This window comes from Epinephelus fuscoguttatus, linkage group LG22 (assembly GCF_011397635.1).
Source record: "Epinephelus fuscoguttatus linkage group LG22, E.fuscoguttatus.final_Chr_v1".
Lineage (NCBI taxonomy): Eukaryota > Metazoa > Chordata > Actinopteri > Perciformes > Serranidae > Epinephelus > Epinephelus fuscoguttatus.
The window spans coordinates 21,797,662-21,812,686 of NC_064773.1; the positions used below are offsets into that span (position 1 = coordinate 21,797,662).

A 15,025-nucleotide genomic window follows, 5' to 3' on the forward strand; every position below is an offset into this window, starting at 1 on the left:
ACACAATATTGTGATTAACATTTAGTATAGCACAGGGTTGCAGACAGAGTAAGCTGTATATTTGTTTGTACTGAACTCACTGCAGTTGGTGGCTGCCCTCCAGTCACCAATTACAACACCCAGACTGGCACAGGCTTTGGCATAGTTGCCCAGAGCAACACACAGGCACTGCTGCAGGCTGCTGCCACAGTTACATGTTCTTAGGATGCAAGCCTGGAAATAAAAACAGTTTCATGTTAACAAGGGTAGCTCATTGATATGTCAGTTGTTAATAACGGTAAAACATTTTGAGGATTTATTTTGGTGCAAAAGTCATGTTACCATGTGGTAGTGATCGCTTGGGATATGATCGTGGCACTTAGCAAATATCCCAGTTGGATCGTTCAACACAGAGCACTTTTCATCTGCAAATATTTCTGCAAAAATACATATTGATATATGATATTTTCTTGTGGCTGAAGAATTTGTATCATATCACTGAAAGGCAAGCAAGCTAGTAAGCAAATTTCAGAGTTCAAATATAAAAATGTACCAATTGTTCTCTATCTATTAAAATAAAACGTTTCATCCATTATATGCAGAATTCAGGAAGACAATAAAATACTGTGTGTGACTTTATCCAACCATTTGCAACATTTTACAAGCACACTTATAACATTTATTGGTACCATTGTCAGTGTTAATGCAGATGGGCATGTTCCCCGTACAAGCACCCGAACTCCAGGACTGAGCAAAAGGCTGAGCTGAGTTCTCGATGATCCCGCTGCTGGTGGTGAAGTCGTCTGTGGTGTCATTGTTGTTGTTGCCACAAAGACCTGAACGAAACAGTCAATGATTAGATATATATAAATATTTTTTAAAAATTCATAGTATATTTTTTCTCAAACAACAAATACAAATCTTTAGAGTACACTATTTTTATTGTAATTTTTTTATGGTGTATTTTTTTTAATGTTAAAATTTTTTTATAATACAATTTTTAATACTACAATTTTTTTATAGTGCATTTATAGTGAAATGGTTTTATAGTTCAATTTTCTTATAGTAAGATTTCATTTATAGGACAATTTTCTATGTTAAAATTTCTTTTATAATTTTTTTTTGTATATTTGTATTGTACAATAGTTTTAAAATTACAGTTTTTTACAGTACAATTTCCATTTTAATACCAATTTTTATGGTACAGTGTCTTAAAATTATTTTGTAAATTTGTCTGTTTTTTTGTTTTAACTGTTTACTGTTTGGAACACAGACGCATGCGCGCACACACACACACACACGCACACACACACACACACACACTTTTTTTGGTCTTAAAAGCTCATCAGAAAAAACAAAACAAATAAAAGCCACAATAATGGTGTATCCAAAAGGGAATGCCAATATATTCTGTCTTCTTTATCGATTAAAATTCTAACCCAAGATCGAGCCTGAGTGGTTTGTGGGTGGGTTGATGTACAGCTGGATTTCAGGAAACATCTGGACCTCCATCTTCATACCAAAGGATGTGTGGATGTGGACGTACATGGAGGACTGCCAGAAAATCAAAGCATGTTCTGACAGGTGACAGACAGTGGTTAGTGAGCTGGTGGGTGGGTAACCAAGCCATTATGGATGAATTACTAGGCTATAGGTTACATTAAAGGAATCGTGAACAGATAAAGTGGACAACAATTGTTTTTTACCAGACTCATGAAGTTGAGTGATCTCCCCCCCACGGAACATCACCTTGTTGTCTGTGAATACATATATTTCCTGCAAATCCAAAAAAGAAGAGCATTTATATTCACTGACTGTTCACTTCTGTGGCTTGGCATTTGTTTAATAGATTATTTTATTTTAGATTCAACTCTCAAAGACTGCTTGTACCTGAAAAAGCTTAAGAGTAACAGTTTTCATGGAGGGTGCCTCTGCAGAAAACTCGATTATTATCATCCAGTTGAGACCCTTAAAGAACAACACAGCCATTAGTATCATAAAAAGTCAACATAGATTAATGGCACACGTTGGGGTAGTGTGAAAAATTCACCAGTGAAGCCACATATGTGCATTTGTCAGGGACAGTGTATTGTTTGCCGTCAAATGTTGTTACAAACTGCCCTTCAATAAGACATGTGGGTGGGCAGGAGTTTTCAGAGCATCGCCATTTCCCACTGTCACAAACACTGTGGAGAGAAATGATGACGAAACTTTAATTGAAAAAATCAAACTAGCTCATTTCATTGAGCCCAAGCAGACACTTGTAATTCATGGATATTCCCTCAGTGCCAAACCAGTTTTTTCTCGCTTACCATGACTGACATTTGGTGCTGCGTATGTCTCCGGTTGAGTAGGTCTGGCCAGCAAATACACAGGAGCAGCTGGACACACTCACACAGTGGAAGCCATCCGCATGTTCATTAAGCACCGTACCTACAACACAAATTAGTATACCTTTATAATAAGGATCATATAGCCTAAACAAGCAATGAAACAACAAGTGAAGAGCTACATCGTGAAGCCAGATAGTGCTCACCCTTTGGGCAGACACAGGAGCTAGTGAGTTCCTGGTTGGAGAATGTGAGGTTTTGGCTGGAGCAGCTGGGAGCAAAGGCTGCGCCCTGTTCTACGTAAACCAGGTCTCCTGGACAACTTGGCTTCACTGCACAACAGACACAGGCAATCACATCAAGTGTTCATCAAATTAGTGTATAAACTTAAATTCAAGCCAAAAACTTTAAAATCTAGTTATAATCATGTAAACCCCTGTCAGCACAAACACATGTGGCAAACACAGCGAATCACAGAACTTTATTCTCAGTCCTAGTGTGAATCCCAAAGTCTGGAATACTAAAATATGTCAAGCAGAAAAAATGTCGGCATTGTACATTTCTGCAAACCACGGATACATTATATTTGCATGTTATTATGTAGCAGGAAACACAATGTCTTGGTAAAACAACTGGCAAGTATCCATCATTCCCTCCACCTCAAGATGACAGTCAGCTCATATACTACATCGCTTTAGAAATGTTGATATGATATGTATGAAGCATTAGAATGTAACATGTTCATGGTTAGCATTTTCTTTTGGCAACTGGACTGCTGATTTAACGAAAGACTCAGTATTCACTCAGTGTAAATGTGATGTCACTTCACCGAGGAGTTGATTGTGAGAAAATGATTTTTCAAAAATTAGAGTGACAAAATAAAGGGGAAAGCTGGATGTTAAGGGCTTAAAGAGCACCTACCACATTTGGTTGTATCTCTCCACATCATCCAGACATAGCTGTTGTTCCCACAATGTTGGGCAACTTCTTTGAAGAAAGCACAGCTGATGTCTTTGCTCATTTCATAGCTGTAAATGTTCTCTTCACAGAGTTGGATATAATGAGGTGTCATGGCTTGCAGACAATCCAAAGTGTAGGAAAAGAACATTCTGCATTCCTACAAATATCAGAAAAACATTCAGAATTAGGACATATTGTGTGGTGCAAGTGTTCAAACCTTCATTTTATGTTTCAACACAGCTGAATGGATTGACTCCCCAAAAAAGTGAATGAATAAAAATATTGTTGAAGTCTGACATTCACGTTTTCATGGGCCTCATGTAGCAACATTCTCTTAAATTTCTCTCACATTTTCTCTTAAATTTCCCTTTAGAGGAAGAAAATAGAGAAGTCAGCTCCAGATGCACCAGATGTTCTTAACCACCCAAATCTCCTCTTACCAGGTGTGCTGCATGATGAATCCCACTTGATTATAGGTCATGTATTAGCATAAGTAATACCACTAAACACCATAAAAGGGCAGGTGTTGTGCTGTGTGCAAATACTCTAATACTTAGTATTTAAAGTGAAAGTAGTTACTGCAGGATTTTAAATAAATTAAATCATTCAAAATAATTAAAAAAAATTAAAAAGGAAGAGCAGCAAAACTCTGTTTAAATTAATTTTCTAATCAATCGTCTAATCGTTTCAGCTGTACTTTTATATCTTTATATAGTTTGTGTGCAAAAAAACTTTACTTGTAAAGCAACTACTAACTAAAATCTTATCTTGTTAAAATAAGAAAACATTGGTCAATCCCAGAAATCAGTAGGTACCAACAAAAAGGGAACAAATCATGGAAACAAACAAAAATAAGAGAAAATTTGTTCATGTATTACTTCCTACATGAGGCCCAGTATTTTAAATTTGACATGATAACTCATAAAGTCTATACCTAATAACTTATAACCTAAGAGCCAGAGGTGTCAATGAATTCAAAACATGTGTCTTTCTTTCCAAAGAGTTTGATAGGCTTAAGTGAAAAAAACATAAAATACATAGGAATCTAGTATCGTCACAACATCCATTCAAGTGTGTTTTAAATGAATCAGTTATGGCAACAGTTAACTTACTGTATTCACAGCAGAAACAGGATCTCGGATTTGACATGTGTCCTTGGCGAGCACGCTCTCCATAATCAGCTGCTGCTTGTTGTCTAATTTCATAATATAAAAGTGTTTTTTTTTTTATAAATAGTATGCAAAATGTGGAAGCCCATTTCTGCCAATGTGATGAAAACAAAGATCCTGTTAGTCATTGTAATGAAAAATGACTTAATTTCTCAAAAGAATCACTTAGTACATCAACATAATGACTTAGTATTGCAAAATAATTACTTATCATCACTTGGTTTCGCTAAGTACGATTCTCAACATTTGCATAGGCCTGTGTGTTTTTCATAACTTAGTGATGATAGATCTCAGGCAAAATATTGAGAAAGTGTCTCATTATTTCAAGATATTAAGTCATTATTTTGAGATATTGTTAATATTTCGAGATAAGTAACTCACTGTTAGGAGATACTGGCACTTCTCTCCATGCCATAAACTCTCGGGGCGAGGCCTCTAAACCAAGAATATACCGGGGCGGGCTATGTAAATTAACACTGGTCTCAGCCACCACATTTATCAGCACCTGGTCATTCCTACGAGGTCGTTTAATGAATGACACACAAACCCTATGTTGAGATGATTTCTATACTCGGATCTGCAATCGTGTGCAAGATAGATTGACCAATTAGGGCAGCTGTTATTATTTCGGGATACTTATTCATCATTTTGAGAAAAGTTATAGTACTAAGCCACTATTTTTGAAATACAAAGTCATTGGTTTAGATATACTAAGTAGTTATTTTTGAGATGGTTTCTCGTCACTATTTTAAAATACTATATATACTAAAATTACTTACAGGATGTAATTTTTTTCATCACATTAGCAGAAATGGGCTTCCATAGAAACAAATGTCAAAGTTAGTGTAAACAGGTTGTGCATTTATGTGATCAGCTTTATTATAAGGATGACCAGAAATACTGATATTAGCATTCATTTGACATTTGTTCTCTTCATTTAAATGTATCATACACACATACAGCTTAACAAAGCTTACAATTTCATATAAAAGTCATCTACTGCCTTTAATATCCTTCTGCCTTTAAAACACCTCTGCTATTTTGAACTACAACAACTCTGCTGTGAATTCCAGTGGTTTATAAAACATACCTGTGACACTGTGCTTTCCACACAGTCCAGTCATGTCAGTGCTCAGCTCCTGCTCCACCTCCACCTTAACATGTTTTTAAAAAGGCTTCAGTCAGTGATGTTAGTGCTCTGCAGTACAGAACTAACTGTGAATGTTCCAGTTAACTTAGGATCATGATGAATTATGTTTGTTAAAGGTTTGGGGTTTTTTTGTTTTTCCTTCTCCACTGTGAGTGTTGCCGTATGCTGTAAAGCCCTCTGAGGCAAACTGTGATTTGTGATATTGGGCTTTATACATAAAATTGAATTGAACTGAATTGAACTGAATTGTGTCTGTGTTTCTGCTCTCAAGTCAACTCACCCACATAGTGTCTATTCCCCCGGGGACACTGTGCCAGGTGACAGACAGTGGAAGCAGCGAGCTCCTCAGTCTAGTGTAGATGCCATACTGAAAGATATGCTGGTAGGTGTGGTCATATGGAAGGGAAACACTGTCAAAAAATAAACACACAGGGATATCAACAGAGGTAGAGGGAGTACTGCTATCCTGTACTTTAGTAAAAGTTCTGATAGCACACTGTAATGATGTTACAAGTTAAGCTCTGCATTGAAAATATGACTAAAAGTACAAAAGTACAACCAGTGAATAAAATGTAAAACAATTTAATCGATCAAAATCATTAAAATAATTAAAAAGATAAGCAGCAAATTCTCTCATCTGTGAGGCTGAAACCATGAATCGCTCAAGTTCTTATTCTCCTGGACCACGACTTAACCTCGCTCACAACAGGAACAAAACCTGAAACCAGAGAAGTTAGAGTGCTGAACGCTAACTTTCCAGCAACAAGGAGAAACAAGTTAACTAACTCTGCAAGGACCCTGAGCGACCGGCTTCCTCGGATCTGCACCTTTGGAACAAGGGGCACAACGAAGACTGCACCTGGAACCACAGCCCCTTACAGCCTTCTTCTGCTGGCTAACAAAAGCAGCACAACACAAAGCAACTCTTTCTTCCATCCATTCAAGGATTGGTAATGTAACAACTGGGCATAGTATTATCACAGCTGTTCAGGCTAGGCAAGACTGTCAAACTTGTATGTGATTTAATGACATTTCTTGAGTCACTGTCAGGGCTGGGTTACAATAATCACTTCATGATTAAATCAGGCAATGACTCTCCTCAGCAGCAGAGGGAGGAACTGATACTGACTGATGTCTGTGATCTTTATTCTTTATAAACTTGTCATCAGTATTGTGATGTCAGGAATTTGATTTATTTATATATTGTATATTGTATCTGAAAACATCCAGTTGACAAGTTAAAAGATAAAGACTGCATGAAACTGTCAACCACCTGGCTGAGTACAAATGCCACTGAAGTGATTAATTTATGCCATTTGGCAAAACTCACCACTCTCTCACACTTTTACTGGAGTTTGTGTGGGTGAATAATGGGATTATAAATTTTTATGTAAGCACGTCTCCAGGGATCTCAAACTTTGAGTGAGTCATTTTTTGGTTATGGAAATGTGTTGCTGCCATGCCAGGAAAAAAATATCTGTATCAGGTGATAACATAAAAAGTTTATTGTTATAACAAGATGTTTTTCACATTTTAAAATGATATTTTCATGTTCTAACGTGATCACTTATTGTTTTAATGTGAAATATCTCTTGTTACATCGTGACCATTTAACGTATTGTTTTAGTGGGAAACTAATGACTAAGTTTCACTTAATGCTTTGGTTGAACATGGTGAGATTTTGCTTTTATTGTTGCGCTGGGTGATAATGTGATATGTGTCCTGGAGGCCTATATTGATATCCCAGTTTCCTCATTTAAATATTAATTTCTCATTTTAATGTGAAAGACATCTCAATATAACAATAAACTTTTCACATTACCACCTTGTACTGATCAGTTTTTTTTCTGTGATGGTATCAATATGTTTCCATATCTACGTGGTTGCAGTTAATGAAACAGTATCAGTGTGGGTTAGGGTTGGGCCCAAACCTTTTCTTCTCCACCATGATGCTTCCACTCTGCACAACGGTCTTCACTTTGTTGATGATGATCTTGACTTGGTCCAGCAGCCCGTTGTCACCTCGCTGTATGGTGATATCACATTCCACTGTGTTGTGTGTGAAGCGGGTGAGGGTGAACGGGCAGGTGGACCGAACATAGAAACTTGGACCGTTGAAAGGCTGGACGACCCCGCTGCCAAATGTCCTGCAAGTGTCTGATCACAATTTACAGATTAATGCCAGGATATGAACATGTGACTGAATGTATAATAAATCAATAAATCAACTCATTATTTTTGTTATGTTAGATTAAGAGTTTAAAAAGTTACTGTTAAAATGTTTAAATGTAATCAGCTACACCATTCTTTCAGTAATCAATTCAGAACTCAATAGTGAAATGCAATAACTTTGAATTACTTTTACATTACTATCCCTCCAATTGTGAAAAATTAGGTGAATTTTTTTGGCTTTATAATATATGATAAGATTTCTAAGACTACCATTTTAAAATCAGTAAGCCACACGATCAACTATTATTTTACGTCTATAAAACTTCAAGAATGAACTGAACCAAGTAACAGAAAATATTTGACAACAGAAACAATTAAACAATATATCAGTATGATAGAGAAATTATATGAAAAAGTGAAACAATAAAACAGACTTAGTTTCAGAAAAGCTGAAACAATATGAAAAAGGTACAAAGTAATTTTATAACAATTTATAACAAATTGATCGAGATTCAACACTGACTGGTTTATACTCACATTTCTTAATTCCTGTTGTTGTGACTGACTCTCCTGTGTCTAGAACTAGGAGAGGAATACAAGGTGGAGGAAAACATTAATCATAATCAAAAATCGTGAATAATAACACAAATACTTTGGATATAGCAGAATGTTGTTATACCAGATAGTTTTGTGTGTAAATTTTTAATTTGTAAACTATAAAGTAACTAGAAGCTTTCAAATAAATGTAGTGGAATAAAAATGACTATTTCTTTTTGAATTGTTGTGGAGTAAAAGTATAAAGTAGAATGAAATTGAAATAGTAAAATACAAATACCTCGAATTTGTATTTAAATACAGTTACTGAGTAAATGTTTTTTCTGCTTACAAGAATTGAATCATATTTACATGATTAAATTAACAGCTGCATTGTACCTGAGGCCAGTGAAAAGCAGAATGCCAGCATCCATCGCTGGGAGGTCATGCTGCCGGATGCTCTCTCGTAGGTGACACCAGACAGCCCACCATGTGGCTTATATAGTCCATGCGCGCACACACGCGCGCGTGCTAAAGGGGGAGTTTTTTCTTGTCCGGTGTGAGGGTCCAAGGACAGAGGGATGTTGTATGCTGTAAAGCCCTCTGACACTAATTGTGATTTGTGATACTGGGCTTTATAAATAAAATTGAATTGAAAATCTATTTGATGGTATAACAACAATCCCTCTGATATTTACTCCCGTGGGAATGTGTGAGTGTGTGTGTGTGTGAAAGCGAGATCTTGATTCAAAACAGGTCAGGATGGATGCACAAACATAGTGTGGAAGACTCATTGCATAGTTTGAAACTTGATCCTCTTCTTTTATCCTTTTAAAACCTTATGTTTCACGGAATCCTGACAGAAATGATAACACATCAATATCCAGGTCACCAGCCTCACACATAATGGGTAAAATAATAAGTCCTGTATTGTGAACAAAGAGGGATGGTTACTCTTGGCAAACACTGGTGACACAGACAATGCCTTGCTAGTTTACAAAGGATAAATGGACCAATGATAAAATGAGAAATGAGCCCACAGGTGAATAGCCAGGGTGCATGAACCAGGATGTAGTTAGTTATTTTTTCAGGTGAAGAGCTGAGGGAGAGTACCACACAACGTTTAAAGACGTGTCCTGCAGCTACTCAGATTTCTTTTCATTCAAAGATTATATTTGGAGCTGCAAACTGGGACACAAAGTGTCTTAACTTCCATCAGTGAGATGGTAAAAGGACAAAGTGGCTTGTCAATGCATCAGCAGGCTACATTAAAGCCAAGATCCACCACCCTAACCCACCACCTGACAACTGAGAGATTATCATCTAAACTGCTACTATACAGTGGTGGAAAAAAGTTTTCGGACACCCTTAAAATTTTACACAATCTCAAATATTATCATGAAATATTTGTGTAAAAATCTTTTTTGTGTTTCAAAAGGTGTGGCTGCATTAGACAGATACAAACAAATACAAATTATATTTTTTTGTTTATTGTTTACAAGAAAAACTAACAAAACTAAATTCTTGACAGTTTCAATATGTCAGTTCTCAACATTGTCGGTAACAAAGTCAACAAATAACAGAGAATGTGTTCAAAACTGAACAAAAAATAAATAAACCATCACATCATCAAATTAATATTTAGTAGTCCTGCCATTGGCACGTAGTAGAGCTCTAATCCTGGCTGGCATGTTCCCCACGAGCCTTTCACACTGTTGAGGGGTAATCTTGTTCCATTCTTCTTGAATTACTGCTTTTAATTCTTCTAAATTCTTTGGTTTATGCTTTGAAACAGACCTTTTGATAATCCACCACAGATTTTCAATGGGGCTCATGTCCGGGGATTGAGCTGGCCACACTAAGACCTGGATACTGTGCTCCTGCAGCCAAGTTCTACTGGCCTTGGATGTGTGGCAAGGGGCATTATCTTGTTGAAACATCCAGTTTTTACCTTGACGGAACAGTGCACGCGCAGAAGGGAGCATGTGGGTTTCGAGAATGGTACAATACTTGGTAGAGTTCAATGTGCCATCACAGACAGTGAGATGACCAACAAAAGCAGCACTCATGCATCCCCAAACCATGATACTGCCTCCACCATGCTTGACAGTAGGTACTGTACATGCTGGAGATAATGCTTCGCCTGGCCTTCTGCGTACCCTCACATTAGTAGGAGGAAGATAAAGCTGGAAACTGGATTCATCTGACCACAAAATCTTCCAATTCCTGGCTGTCCAGTTCTTGTGTGCCTGGGCCCAACGACGCTGGGCTAACCTCTGTCTCTCATTGATCAGGGGCTTCTTGATAGCCTTGTAAGACCGTACGAGCACATTAGTCCTGTGCTCAGGTCTCTACACTGGCTTCCTGTGGCTCAGAGAATAGACTTTAAAGCAGCTCTGCTTGTGTACAAGTCTCTCCATGGCCTAGCACCAAAGTACATCTCTGACATGTTAGTGCCATATGAACCATCTCGGACTCTGAGGACCTCAGGGACCGGCCTCCTGCTGGTGCCCAGAGTCAGGACTAAACATGGGGAATCAGGATTCCAGTTTTATGCAGCTAAAATCTGGAACAGTCTTTCCGAAGATGTGAGATAGGCCTCTACTCTGACAATGTTCAAATCTAGGCTCAAAACAGCTCTATTTCACTGTGCATATGACTGAAAGGATCTTATCTGCACTCTTCTCTTTTAAAGTTCATTTTATAATGATTATTTATGTTTTTATTTTGTATTGTGATTTTAGTGCATTTTCTTGTTCTGTCAAGTACTTTGAATTACTTTGTGTACGAATTGTGCTCTACAAATAAACTTGCCTTGCCTTGCCTAGTTTTTTAAGTGAATACAGTTGTGAACCACTTTAAAATACTGTATGTGTACCAGTGTTTTACCACCGGTCTCAAGACCACTTTTTGAAGGTCTCAGTCTTGTCTCGAACTTGACCGCATTCTCAGACAAAGACTACCTATTAAATTGCCCGTGCAAAAAAGGGGTGTTGAACGAAGATGGTTAAGTTGATTTCAGCTCATTGGTGTTCATTTGTATTTGTTGGCTCATTGGAAACAAATGGACATTCACCCTCTGCTCAGTGAAAATACTTTTTTTTTTCAATACTTGTTGAGCATTTTGAGGTTGAAAAGGCACTTAAATCAGTGACAGTGATGACAATATTTCACCTAGCTTCATCATTACAGTGTACAAATAATAGTCTATCATCATTTTGGAGCCTAAGAACCAAATTTCTCAGTTGAAAGTTAAAGTCTGTGTAAAGCAGCAAAAAATGTATAAGTTTGTCACATCACAGAAATATGTGTCATTAATCACTGAGCCAAATTAGAAAGATTAAAAAAGTCACTAAGTATATAAAATTAGCTCTCAAAATCATGGAAAAACAAGCACTTCTCTCTGCTGTGAAACGCTGGGGGCATGACCGGAGGGCTATGTCTCCAGCTTCTTTTCTCATGACTCCAGACTGCAGCCATTCAGTCCATGCCCACTCGCGGGAGGAAAGCTGCCTCTGTGTACTGTACAAGGACGTAACCCCGTACCTGCAGCCGCCGGAACGGGAGGATGTAATCCAGGGAGGGAGAGTGTCGGCCCGGCTCCACTGACTGAAAATATTTTTTCCAGCAGATGTCTCAGTTACAACATGATTGAGCTAACTGGAGTAGTTTCATGTCGTATCCGACAACATGAGGCTTTTAACAGATGATGTCCTGATGTTAGCTTTGCTGCTGCTGTTAGCTGTCCCTATCAACTGCAGCCACTGATGCTTTCTAGACATCGTGATTTCCCAAAACTGAATAAATACCACACACAGCAACACAAAACTGCTTTGCTAGCTCAATCATGTTGTAACTAAGATATCCACCGGAAAAAACATTTTTTTCACGGACCGTTTATTGAGTTACTGAGTTATTACAGACACTGCTGACGGCTAACGACGAACAGCTAACGGTTAGCCCAGCTAATTTACGATAACCATGTTATGAATTACAAAACGTGGACACAGAAATAGTAATGTTTGTTCAGTTATTGTGTTTATAGACTTAACAAACATCAGATTAGTCTAAACGGTGATATAGTGACGTGAAAAATGTGAGATACATATATGAATTTAGCTATATAGCTAAACTCTGCTGATTTTCTACCCGGAAGTATTTGTAAACAACAAGGTGATTTCCTCTATTTATACTGCTACAGCCTCAGGGGGCGTGTTTGTAGCAGGGATAGCTCTGTTAGGTAACGGGGCTATGATTTAAGGCCCGCCCACTAAATCCAGAACAGAGAAACCTAGAGACACAGTTTGTGAAACCTAGCTCCACAATTCAACTGTAAATGGTTGAAAGGCTTTTTTACACATTTTGAGGAATACTTTTATGACCTATTTAATGTGCTTAGAAGAAAATAGCAGAATTTGCTTTACACGGACTTTAATATTGAGTTAAGTATTAAAAAATATTTTCACTGAGCAAATGAGGGTGAATGTCCATCAGGGCTTTGATATATATCTCTGTGCATAACTGTAGCCTACTCTCTGTAACTGCAGTATGAAATACACAACTAATAATTAAACATATATAACACTGCACTGTTATCTATATCTCTCTCACACACACGCACACACACACACACACACACACACACACACACACACCGAAAATAGTCTGGCAGCATCTATGTTTACCATTAGTCCAGCATGCTACAAGCTAGCATGCTAACAACAAGCTAGCTTGGCACAACGGCAGCCTAGCGCATCGTGGGAGTCCTTAAATTAAATTAGTAATGCTAATTTCTTGTTTGTTTTATTGAAATACAGTAGCACAGGTACTTACAAAGTATGTAGGTAGCGTGGAGACTCCCGTTTTACGTCTGTTCCATCTCCTCGGTCCGAGAGTCGCAGTTGGCCACAAGACGTCTGTACCTTTGAACTAGTCGAAGCTGTAACGGCAAAATACTTGCGCATGCGCATTACAGCAGCAAGCACAAGTTGGGATATTTTACATGATGTAGAATGTACAGATGTAAAATTGAAACTGTCCTGACAGCCTCTTGCTGGCAGCACACACACTATATAGTTCCATATTTATGACATTTATATTAAACATGAATAAAGGTGAAACTACATCTTTGTGTAGACTACATTTCACCCACCAGTGCATTATGACTTAGGAGAACTACCTTACACACTAATCAGTATTGTGTCTCCTTTGACCCACAACTGAACAAACTCTGAAAATAATTCAACAAATCTGTAATTTTGACCCACATTTTAGCTGGCTGAAATGTTCAGACCGAATATCAACCACTTTTAAACTAGAAATCAACGCTGAAATCCCGGCTGGTGTTCACTGGGTACTTTTTTCCAGACCTCTGCGGAAAAAAGTCTGCTGCATTTCAGAGCTTTTCCTGGGAAAACGAGCTTGAAATATTTATGGACACTAGCATGCAACTCTATCAGTTAGCGATCAATTAAGCTATTTGACCCAGAAAGTAGTGATGCTACTGAGAAATACAGTTAAAGTCGTAACGTTGCTACTTGTGGTGATGCTACTGTCCAACGCTGCACACCAACACTTACACACAACACATGTTTGTCCAGAATCCTGCGTTACACAAACATTAAACTATATTAAACACCATTGTAGAAGTAATAAAGCTGTTGTACTCACCGCCTGCGTCCACCATTTCGAGTGTTACTAGTGAAGTTCTTCTTTGGGTTGGTACAGTAGTGAAGTTTATTGGCAGCTTAAAGTCAAGTGCATTACAATGCATTAGTGCATTGCATTATCTAGTAAGTGAAATCTCAAAAAAAAAAAAAAAAGCCAAGGGGTTTGTAGTGGTTAGTTTGAGTGATGCGGAGTGACTGTTGCCACCCAGGGATTTGGCGCAAATTTCGACGACATTGGTGTGGGATTGGGCGCAAATTTCCACAACGTTGTCCCCCCGCAAAAAACATAGCAAGCTAAGATTCTGGAGCAGAAAGTCAATCAGTATTATTTTTGACAGCGGGAGAAATAGCAGCATAGCGTAAATGCATGTAATTGAATTCTAATTGCAAGCGCCAGGTTGACTGGTAAAAGAGCTAACATTAGCATAATTAGAAATTTGCCATTGGCTATACTGTGTGTCATTTCCAGTAAATATCACAATATAAAACATGTGTTTGCTGTTTATAAAGTAACGTTACAAACGTAGGAAGACAGTGAGTATTCATTTGTCTTTTAAATGGTTACGAGGTTAATGACCCACCTGCCCGAAACCCACAATAGTTATTACTAAGTTTACTCATACTGCCCAACCTGCAGGTCAACTTGCAGGACCTGCAGGCTGTAGGTCAACCTGCACATCACTAAGCTCCATGATCTACTTTACATCCAGAAACTGCACACTCTACCATGTTTGCGGTCAAAACTTTGACTATGCTAATTGACAACTCTGCTCTGTATTGGTGGTTTTGGGTCTCTTTGCAGCTGTTGTGTCTAAGTTCCCCCGTCAATAGGTGTTTTAGATAGCGCTTGGTATATGTGTTAGTGATGTACCTAATCTAGTTTGAATCTCAGATTTTAGGCAAGTGCACCGACATCGCCCCCTTCAGTAGGAAGAATGTAAAAACACCTCTCTAGTGACAAACTTTGCACGGACACAAGTCAGTATAGTCAAGGTCAGACATTTTAAGGGACATAAACAGAAGAAAAACACATTTTTAAGTTGAGGGGATCTTTACATTGGG

The 15,025-nt window shown here is 37.9% G+C and overlaps 2 protein-coding genes across 2 annotated transcripts in view; both read right to left on the reverse strand.

Annotated features, from left to right (window-relative positions):
• The window catches only part of LOC125882838 (mucin-19-like), a 34,515-nt gene extending 21,291 nt beyond the window's left edge, over positions 1-13,224 (reverse strand). The window contains exons 1-17 of the mRNA XM_049566733.1: positions 13,128-13,224; positions 8,694-9,150; positions 8,298-8,342; positions 7,520-7,745; positions 5,869-5,998; positions 5,529-5,592; positions 4,382-4,464; positions 3,231-3,426; positions 2,516-2,641; positions 2,292-2,412; positions 2,030-2,165; positions 1,870-1,947; positions 1,686-1,755; positions 1,419-1,556; positions 669-815; positions 322-416; positions 81-213 (exon numbers count right to left, since the gene is read on the reverse strand). Coding sequence (XP_049422690.1) covers positions 81-213; positions 322-416; positions 669-815; positions 1,419-1,556; positions 1,686-1,755; positions 1,870-1,947; positions 2,030-2,165; positions 2,292-2,412; positions 2,516-2,641; positions 3,231-3,426; positions 4,382-4,464; positions 5,529-5,592; positions 5,869-5,998; positions 7,520-7,745; positions 8,298-8,342; positions 8,694-8,742 — 1,837 coding nt within the window. The 5' untranslated portion in view covers positions 8,743-9,150; positions 13,128-13,224. The remainder of the gene's footprint in view (positions 1-80; positions 214-321; positions 417-668; positions 816-1,418; positions 1,557-1,685; positions 1,756-1,869; positions 1,948-2,029; positions 2,166-2,291; positions 2,413-2,515; positions 2,642-3,230; positions 3,427-4,381; positions 4,465-5,528; positions 5,593-5,868; positions 5,999-7,519; positions 7,746-8,297; positions 8,343-8,693; positions 9,151-13,127) is intronic.
• The window catches only part of LOC125882837 (mucin-19-like), a 66,306-nt gene that overhangs the window by 20,472 nt on the left and 30,809 nt on the right, over positions 1-15,025 (reverse strand). The window lies entirely within an intron of this gene.